Source organism: Brassica oleracea, chromosome C9 (genome assembly GCF_000695525.1).
Source record: "Brassica oleracea var. oleracea cultivar TO1000 chromosome C9, BOL, whole genome shotgun sequence".
Taxonomy (NCBI): domain Eukaryota; kingdom Viridiplantae; phylum Streptophyta; class Magnoliopsida; order Brassicales; family Brassicaceae; genus Brassica; species Brassica oleracea.
This window is the reverse complement of record NC_027756.1, coordinates 44,937,031-44,947,124: the sequence shown is the minus strand read 5'-3', so window position 1 is coordinate 44,947,124 and position 10,094 is coordinate 44,937,031. Positions and strand designations below refer to the sequence as shown.

The following is a 10,094-nucleotide window of genomic DNA, read 5'->3' as shown; positions in this document are numbered from 1 at the left end:
TAAAGATAAATAGATCTTTTAAAAAAAAGTTCTCTAAAAAAAGTTATCTCCCTTCTTCTATCCTCTTCCTCTTTTCTCTTCTTCTTTGTTTAGTCTGTTTCTTATCTCATTTTTTCTGTTTCTTATCACTTTTCTGTCACAATCCGTCAAGTACAACGATGAGCTTAACAAATCTTGTTCATCACCTTTTTGTGTTGTTTATTAAGAGAAATGAACTGATGATTTTCTTGGAAGAAAACCTTCATATTTATAATGGAGGATTAACACAAAGAAATGAATGAGGAGATTCATTGAATGCGAGATCGTGTGAGAAGTAGAGAGTAGGTATTAATGTGAATGTTAATGAAGATGCATGAACCAAGTTAGTTTCCGTAACGGCTCCAGATTAAAGAAGTCTATTCGGCTTCCGACTGACATTGATCAGAATCGTTCGTCACCGGTGAAACCGTTGGATTTCTATTGACAGTTGACTGAACGGGAATTGTTGCTCAACGGCCACTTTCCCTAAGTTTCGTATACCGTTTTTTTTTCTTTTTTTAGAGAATATGTATTTGGACCGTCGTAAACACATAAAATCCATTAAATTCAAGAATTAAGGAAACATTGACTTTTGATTGACCGTGACACGTGTCGGCTTCTCAAGACTCAAATTAGTGACGTGTCGGCCTATGTGGACAGCCTAGGAGTGAAGGAAACCCTTCTTTATATTTAGTATATAGTATATATGCTCCACGCCCACCCTTAACTCAAGCAGAAAATATATTCTTGCAGTTGTGGAGCAGTATCGTTTTTAAGTTTTTTCTTAGACTGTGGACCTTTGTTTTTCTTTCAGTCCCATACTTTTATTTTTCTAACATTTCCTATCTTTTTCCTTTTTCTGTATGATAATTCATTTTACATTTAAAATAAAAAATATTACACTACTTTATTCTATATTAGTATTTTAATTTTATTTTCCTATGTCGAAATCATATGAAAATATCTATTTATATCAGTGTTTTTAAACCCGGACCGAACCGGCGGTCGGACCGGGTCGAACCATGAACCAAAAATAATCCGGGTTGGGTTAGTGTTAAAACCCAACTAAAATCGAACCAGTTAAAAACCCCTATCGAACCGTCAAAAACCCGGGAACCAGCGACCCAATGAACCGGCCAAACCCCGGTTCGTATAAAAGCCAAAATCTTGTTAATGAAACAATTAATTTTCTTCCTCTTAAAATAAAAATAAGATTTATTAAAGATTAATAAAGTATCGTCTCTTTTCTTTTTCTTTTGTCGTCTCTACAACTCGTAAATTATAAGATTCACAAAGTTTAATATTCACGTCAAGATATTTTTTTTGTCTACTTCTCACTTTGTTTTAATTTTATTTCATGATCACTTGTTTTGAAGATTTAAATAATTGAAACATTTACGTTTGTGAAATTTGTATTTCAAAATATAAATTTTACCTAATATGTATATAATTTTTTTCAAAGGTGATGAAGATTTAGAATGATAATATCTGCGAATAAAGTTTAAATGTGCTTTTCATATTGATTTTAGATTTTAATTGTTATTTTTAAGTTTTTTTTTTTTTTTTTTTTTTTTTTTTTTTTTTTTTTTTTTTTATTTTTTTTTTTTTTTTAAGTTTTTCTATACATTATGGCTATTTAAACATTTTATTTGATATGATTTTTTTTTTAAGAATATGCATATTGTTTATAAAATATCATTAAATTTAGTTTAATCTAAGTAAACCCGATCGAATCCGGTTCAGACCCGGTCAAACCACAATGATCCATGACCCAAAAAATTCTCGGTTCCCTAGCCGGTCCGGTTTTAAAAACATTGATTTATATAGTATAAAATGATTAGTTTGATATATTAAGGATATAAAAATAAATAATTATCTTAAATAATTATAATGTGCTATAAGATCCCGAAGTTATAATAGTCAATAATAACATACAATATGGTTTTGGTGGTCTCTCTTTTCATTCAATACAGTATTTTGAAAGACTTTACTTCATTAATATATTACTATATCTTAATGATTTTCAAGAATCTATTCAATATTACTTGATATTTTTTTTCAAGATTTACTCATGGATGATATTACACCATTAATTATGATTTATTATTTCCATATCGGTTTTTATTTTTAATTAATTTGTAGATATCTTACTATTTCTTTTTCTATATATGACTTGTTCTGTTCAAAAGTCTAATTAATTACTAGTTGATCTTTTATTTACATTTATTACATTTTTTGATATCAATATATATATGCATTAAATTTCTTATATACATATATATGATGTTCACAAGTGCAATACAATTACATCCATTCATTTCTCTTGTATCACACAAAATGGCTAAAAACACAATTTTTGCTATCTTTATGATCGTTCTTGTTCTAGGTTTGTGTTACATCTTAAAATATGTTAATTATTTTCATGCTTCTTCTTTATTATCTGATGAGTTTTTGTTCACCATCTTTTCATTTTTATAAGGACAGGAATTGAGATAATATTAATCTGTTTTAAATATGTATTGTTAGGGATGGGGATGAAGGACACACAAGGACAACAATTGTGTCATGAACGATTTATAGGAGCAACCCCTTGTGTACCTCCACAGTGTGCCGAACAATGTACTGCAAAGTGGGGAGAGAGAGCGGGAAGAGGGACATGTCTAGGAGGGCCAGGACCCGCCAATACCTGCCTCTGCACTTTTAAATGCCAAATTTGATACTTTTTTTTGTTACTGTCATCAGATATATTGTAATAAAATAATGGGTTGGAAAAAAAAGAATATAGAAAAAAAAAATTTTAGTTTAATGGGACTTTGAATTTTTATCTCATTATTTGACATCATATGAGAAACTATAAACTGGAAGTTTAGCATTTGTGTCCATCATAATCAAAATATTACCAACAAAAAAAATGCAATTTTTCCAAAAGTTGCAGAATCTCTGGATTAGGTGATCTCTTGGCTTGACTACTTGAAGGTTTTTATATAAGGGCATGATTATTGAGAATCTTTGCTTTTGGATCCTTAATACACATATATTTGTATGTATATATTATATACGCATATATAATTGCGGGCTAAAGACTTTACGAAAACCCAAACCGAAAATTTCTTAAAGTCCTTAACCTGCAATTATATACATATATATAATATATACATACAAATATATGTGTATTAAGGACCCAAGAGCAAAGACTCCCAATAATCATGCCCTAACTAAAATAGCGACACAGTGCTTCATTCTTTCACAGGTCCTTACACCAGGATCTCCATTAAGATATTATAGAAAGAAACTCGATAACAAAAGTGTTTTTAACCCGAACAAAAAAAATTACTAAACAAAGATATGAATAAACAATTAACAATGTGTGCAAATTAAAGAGGAACGCAATGAAGGGAACAACATAAGATTAGGAGTAATTACCTCAAATCATCTAAACAAAGATTTAATTTGATTAATTTATTCATGAAGGTTGCATCTACGAAGATATGGGTGATCAAACTGGATATACTTGGTCCAATACGGTAGATACTTGGACATAGCTAACTCCAACCACGGTTTCATGTTCCCATTATAATGAACCACTGCTGCATTCTCAATGTCTTTCTTTGCTATACTCGGGTTATATCCAAGTCCCAGAACGTGCCACGCCTTGTTTAAGGGATGTGTTAGTCCGTAAAACGTTATTAGTCCTGGTGGTAGTGTCCCTAGCTTCCACAGTGTCCTGTTCTCATTCTAAACAGCAACAATATATCCATAATAAGCAACCCATTAATCAACCATGTTGATGCAAAGGATTTAAGAGTTGTTTACCATGTTTTGCCACTTGTGGTAGATACCAGTGATGTCTCGCTTCTTCCACTCCTTTAGGTCGAACATGTTCATGCCATAAGCCCATCCACAAGCGTTTGGATTGAAGTTCCTCGCTATATGAGGATTCGAGAAGTTGAGATACTTGTCGAACCTGTGGAAACTCTCCCCGCAGGTTTCAACGGCACCGTTGACTTTGCCGTTCAGGTTGACTTCCCAGAGTGGAGTTAGGTCTTTCTGAACGATGATGTCGTCATCCAAGAAGAGGATTTTGTTCAGCTTGGGATAAACCTCAGGGAGGTAAAATCTCAAGTGATTCAACATGGATAGATACTTTGGGTTTCTGTATTTGAGATTCGAAGAGCCTGAAGTTGGATGATCTGCTTTGAAATAGAATTCCTTCATTGCTGCTGATTCAAGCTGACGAAGAACAGGGCAGTAAGATGAGTTGAGCCACTTAAACTCATCCACGTTTTCCACATGTATTGTTGCCTTTCCAGGTGGGTTTAGGAGGAACCACATGTTCATTGCTCCGAAATTGAGTTTATCCGTCACAAGGTGAAACACATGCTTCGAAGGATCCTGCCCAAACAAGAAAAAACTTTTAATTCAACTCTGCAACTCATGACAGTAGGCCTGCGGGTTCAGGTAGTTTGGTTTTTGATTAGTTCGGTTCAACATAAAACTTACCAAATTAACCCTAAATAAAGTTTGGTTTGGGTTTTGAAAATCCTACCTGAAGTTTTTGATTTGGGTTATAAATTTTGCTAAAATTTCATATAAGCTTTGATTAAATTCAGTTAGTTTGGCTTTTTCGGTCCGGGTTTTTGGTATGGTTTGGTTATAGTTTTTTTCAAGAAAATTGAAGTAACCGTTTGCCGGCCGAACGGAAAACCGAACTTTCCAACAACAGAAAAAAACAACCAAATCGAACCAAAATTTTCATTTCGGTTCGATGGGTTCCGTTCAAAATCCCATCAGGGATACACATAGAGAGGTAGGAGCACGAATACAAGAGAGAGTGGATAACTGTTTTACCTTGGCATTCATGATGGCTGAGTTCACAACCACTGATGCAGCTAACACGTTGTCAGAAAACAGGGCATAATGGTAAAGATTAGGGTTCTCTAGGTTTTCAGTGCGAGGGAACTTCCTTTTCACCGGAGAAAGAAGATAGTAATCGATGGTCAAGCGCATCGACAGGCAATGGATAGCATTTGGAATAGTTTTCGCTGCTAACTGAGCCAGAAAAGTACTCTGCTTCTTCAAGCTCCTGACTTGTTCATCAGCCGTTTGAAGCATTGCTCTCAGCTTTCCAGTAACCAGCTTGCAGTCATATAACTGCATCTTGGCCTTAGCCAAGACTTGACCCATGTCTCTCAGTTTATCATGTGCACTACACGTTAATGAGGTATCAGTTAAAAAAACACATAACTGGAATAATAATAACAGAAACGTAAAAGATCTCTTTACCTACGAGGAAGATCTGCATCAGTTGTTGATTCACCCAAAACACGTTGGCTGTCTTTGATCCGGGCCTGAAGTTCTTGTAACAAGTCAGTCTTGTTCTTCAGTTTTGCGAGACCACTGTAGACTCTAGCCATGATCACTTGATCCCTCATCAAGCGGATGTTAGAATCAGAGTTGTCGTTCTCGTTCTCTCTTCTCCAGATACTGTATTTTCCAAGGACTGCAGAATCAACCGACTTGGAGCGCTCGATGGCCGCGTTTTCGAGTTTCAAAATGGTGTCATCGTTGTGTTGTTGGACTAGCTCATTTGCTCGCCTCTCACGTCTTTTCTCTCTCAGTTGCTGAAAATTTCAAAGATGGAAAGACAAAATACTTAAGCAAAAGAGAATTCTGTGATGCATCAAGATTTTGAAATGAAGGTAAGAAAATCACCCTTCTGTATAACATTTCAGGTGTCTCAACTTTCTGATGGCTACCACCTATATGAGCAGTGATGATATTGAAGAGTCAGAGATGGTATCATCAGATATTGAAACTTGTCAAAAGAAAAGCCACTACCTTCTGAAGTAGTGTCACGTTTTGCATTCACGATACTACTAGATGCTGTCTGATTCTCCTGCTTCAAGTAGATCAAAAACTATGAGCCAAAAGAATAGAGGATAGAAACTCATCTGGTTACAGACTAAACCACACACCTGAGTGTCTACTTCGAGTTCTCGCCATGATGGTGACGAATTGTTTTTCTTGAGAGAAGAATCAAGGCTAAAAGGACCCAAATGAGCTGTGCTAGCAGTGATAACATCTAGAACCTGAGTAAGAAACGAGCTGCTAATCTATGAAGGAAGAAAGAACAAACAAAACAAAACTTAGTTAAGACACTTGCCTCTTTAGAGAAGAGAGATCTAAGAGATTGCATAGCTAAGCGTTCTCTCCAGTCAAGACTCTGCAACCAATCCAATGAAACAAACACCATTGCTTGGCTTGTGTTAAAACGAAAAAGAGAGTTTTCAAGCCGCACCTGCTTCACGGAAGCATTTGCATAATCTGCAACAGATCATCATCATCAGTGTCACTTCCAAGCAAAATGATTTAACGACAATGTAACTCGAATGAGTGTAGTAATACCGTTAGAGGAATCGATGTATACTCCACGACCAACAAAGAAGACGAGAGGTGCGAACACACAGAGAAAGACGAGGATGACAAGTGCTGCAGATCGAGATCCTCCTCCTCCTCTAATCCGGTTCACTCCCGATAACCCTCGCTTCAACCCCATTCCTATCAAAAATTACGAAGCAAACACCAAATCAAGTAGAGAACCGAATCATGGAGAGAGAGAGAGAAACAAATCCATACTCGGAATCTATAGGAGATTTGAGAAGAATCAAGGCCTCGCGGGTGATACACTAATAACACGCCATTCCCAATTAACCAATCTTAGGCGGAGATCTGATCTCTCGAGCGACGAAGACGAAGATGATGATTGCTATCTCAGGGCTTGTTATTGGTATATATATTTTGATTGATTTAGAAATTCATATAGTATTTATAAATCTAAGTAAAATATGCAAATCCGGAGGTTTTCCCTCGGATTTGAGTCTTTGTATTTTTAACTAAAAAATCCAAACAAATCCATTCAAATCCATTATAAAATCAAATATATTAGTAAATCCGTACGATTGAATAACACACGATTTGATATAGAATTTATGAATCATTAAACCAATAACACATGATTTTAATACAGATTTGAAAATCATAAAACCAATAACACTAGATTTAGTTAGGATTTTCAAATCCATTAAAATTCAACAACCAATAACCCCTACTTAATCGATCTCTTTTATCAGTTTCAATTTCGAATTTTCTTTTCCGGTTTAATCTAAACCGAAATCATACCAGACGAAAAAATCAATTTGCCTGTTATTAGCTTTCATGGGCTTTGTACCTTTTGATTCACTTTTCATCTGGTACGAAATGATTATATAAAAATTATTTAAGAAATATTCGTATGGTAAAATAAAATTTATATTGTTAACTACATAATTTGTTTATTGATGTCTGATCTCATTTTTAAAAGTGTTTTAGATCAAAAAATCACTAAGAACCTAACGTTTGGGCCGAAAAACCTCAGGTCTACTATTTTATTACAATGATACTATAACAGCTCGGTTTTATATCATGGTTTAGCAATTTAAAAATTAACTAGTTCTCGATCCGCGCAACCGCACGAGTTTTTGTTTTCATTTATTTTTATATAAACATTTTGTTTTCAATTCTAAATTGGTATATATTATAATATAAATGCGTCTATCAATTTTTAAAACATAGTAAGTTTATGGTATATTTTTTCATTGAATAGATTGTTTCAAACTTTCGCATGTATTTGTATCTTCTTCTATGTATATATATATATATATATATATATATGTATATATATATAAGAAGAAACAAATATTGTTTTATTGTCATATTCAAAGATATTGTAACATTTCACAAATTTAGAAAGTTTTTAAAAAATTAAACTTTTCGCTTCGTAGATTTATATTATCGAGTAAATAATTAAACATTTAATTTTTATTTAATTTTTAAAATAAACTTTATAGTTTAAAATTTATTTTCATTGGTTTAAGGTAGTAAAGATTAACAATTGTTAGACAATATGATTTTTGCTATTTAAAAAAAAAATCTTTATAATTTTAAAAGTTAACATCGACAAATATTTAAATAATTAACATATGGAGGTATAGTATTACAACATTAAATTATATCTATTTAATTTATATTATCTATAAATCTAATGGATCATCTATTGTTTTTTTTGACGTCATGGATCATCTATTGTTTAAATCCAATTATTGATAGCCCAATAAAAATTTCTGGTAGGCCCAAAATTTAAATGGTAAGATTAGAGATTAAAAGTAACATGACTTTCTAGAAATAGGTCCATTAGGTCCATTTAAAAAAAAATCACATATGAATCAAGGTTGTGACTAGACCTGTCCAATATGGTAAAACCGAACCATACTGAACCGAACCGAAATAGACAATATGGTGTGGTTTTGGTATATACCATATAAACCGAATGAATATGATTTTATAAAAACCTTAGGATTTGGATATGGTTTGGTTTATAACTGATTAAACCGAATAAACCGAACAGATCAAAAGTAAAAACATGTAAATATGTACATATTTTATAACGTCACATGAAAAATATATTTGTTATATAAGTTATTCTTTTGTTAATAATTATTACCATATTTTTATAGTAAGAAAGAATCATAATTTGAAAAACACTTAAAATATAATTAAATAACAATTCATCGTAACTGAGGTTTTTTATTTTCTTAGTCTTCTTATTTTAATCATTTTGCTTTCTTTTAGCATTGATTAAATTGAAGTGAATGTTATAAATTTGATGGATAATAACTAGAAAAAAAAATTCACATTTTTTTCTTATTTATAAGCGAACAGAGTTTCACTGACGAATCATGACTTTGATGAACACTGAATATGGAAGAGTGGAAACATTTTCTTTCATACTTCTCTTTTGTTTTTTATTTTTATTTTCAAAATTTCGATCTTTGATTTTAATTCTAGATTTGATTAATTCATTTGAAGGTGTACACGTTTTTATTTTTTTGTTCTTTTATTTGAAAAAATAATATATTTTTAATAAATGACTGCAATGACAATATGACTCTAAAATGTATATAATATGATCACAAACTAAATAATTATGTTTTGGTATAAAACCGAATAAACCGAAAACCGGCGGTATATAAACCAAACCGAACCGAAGTAAACATGGATTTATAATGGTAGTTATATTTTACTAACCGAAATACCAAAAAAACGAACCGAAACCGAACCGATATCTGGATTGAAATCCCATAGTTGTGACTTCTGTTTTAATATATAAGATTATGGTTATGAGAAGTTTACGTTCACGTGCCAATCCTATCTATCTTCAATATTTTTCTCATTTTTATGTCGTTTTTTTCGTTTTGATTATTGCTCGATATAAATATTGATTTTGAGTTTATTCTCATTTCGTTATTTTGTTTTGGCCTAAGATTTAGAAAATGTTTCAGATTTAAAATTATTAAATAGATACATACTTAGGTTAAGATCTGCGCCTTGAGTAGTATAAATATTTTATGTTTTTCTGCATATTATGAAATAATAAAATAATAATTATATATTAAATAACTAACAAATCAGTTATTATTATGTAATAAATTGGTGTGCGCATATAAATCAAACGACCACTCTTATTTATTCGCAATCATTTTAAGGTAAATAAATCAAAACATAGTTATATAGTATACTTTTAATATGAATATTTATCAAATGAGATTTCTACACATATGATTTTATGATTATTTGCATATTTGTGTAACAAAATTTTACACCAATGATTTTTTTTAATGTGGAATGTTTAGTAGTTTCAATAATTTATAATCATTTAAAAAAATAATGAAGATTTCAAAATTAAAATATTAACTTTTCAATATATGTTCAATGCAGATATCAAAATATAAGTATGTATTTTCATATGAAGTATATTATAATTTAAATGATATGAAATATATATATATATATTAACATAAACACCTATTAAAATAAAATTATTTATTCATATGATTTTATAATCATTGTATTTTATTATAGAAAAAAATTTAAATCTTGATCACAAAAGATTATGTGAGACTTTTAACACTACAAGAAAACATATTTTTTACTAGGCAGTATTCGTTGTAAATTCGTCGTAAACGGGGTGTTACGACGAA

The 10,094-nt window shown here is 31.5% G+C and overlaps 1 protein-coding gene and 1 long non-coding RNA gene across 4 annotated transcripts; one reads left to right on the top strand and one right to left on the bottom strand.

Moving 5' to 3' along the window:
* The first annotated feature begins 2,312 nt into the window (after positions 1–2,312).
* Positions 2,313–2,847, top strand: LOC106317641. The gene is made up of 2 exons (XR_001265182.1): positions 2,313–2,404; positions 2,545–2,847. It is a non-coding gene; the product is annotated as an uncharacterized LOC106317641 (long non-coding RNA).
* A 446-nt stretch (positions 2,848–3,293) lies between these two features.
* On the bottom strand, positions 3,294–6,789 carry LOC106318937 (polygalacturonate 4-alpha-galacturonosyltransferase-like). Of its 3 annotated transcripts, none has more exons than XM_013757108.1 (11): positions 6,655–6,789; positions 6,424–6,576; positions 6,317–6,342; positions 6,182–6,241; positions 5,994–6,107; positions 5,857–5,917; positions 5,731–5,777; positions 5,302–5,639; positions 4,867–5,224; positions 3,832–4,410; positions 3,294–3,753 (listed from the first exon to the last, which is right to left on the bottom strand). In XM_013757108.1, the coding sequence occupies exons 2-11, from the start codon at positions 6,572–6,574 to the stop codon at positions 3,478–3,480; spliced, it is 2,010 nt and encodes a 669-aa protein (XP_013612562.1). In that variant the 5' UTR covers positions 6,575–6,576; positions 6,655–6,789; the 3' UTR covers positions 3,294–3,477. The 3 variants fall into 3 exon arrangements, with proteins under 3 accessions (XP_013612562.1, XP_013612563.1, XP_013612561.1); XM_013757109.1 differs by having other exon boundaries at positions 5,857–5,914; XM_013757107.1 differs by having other exon boundaries at positions 6,182–6,342.
* Positions 6,790–10,094: the final 3,305 nt, after the last annotated feature.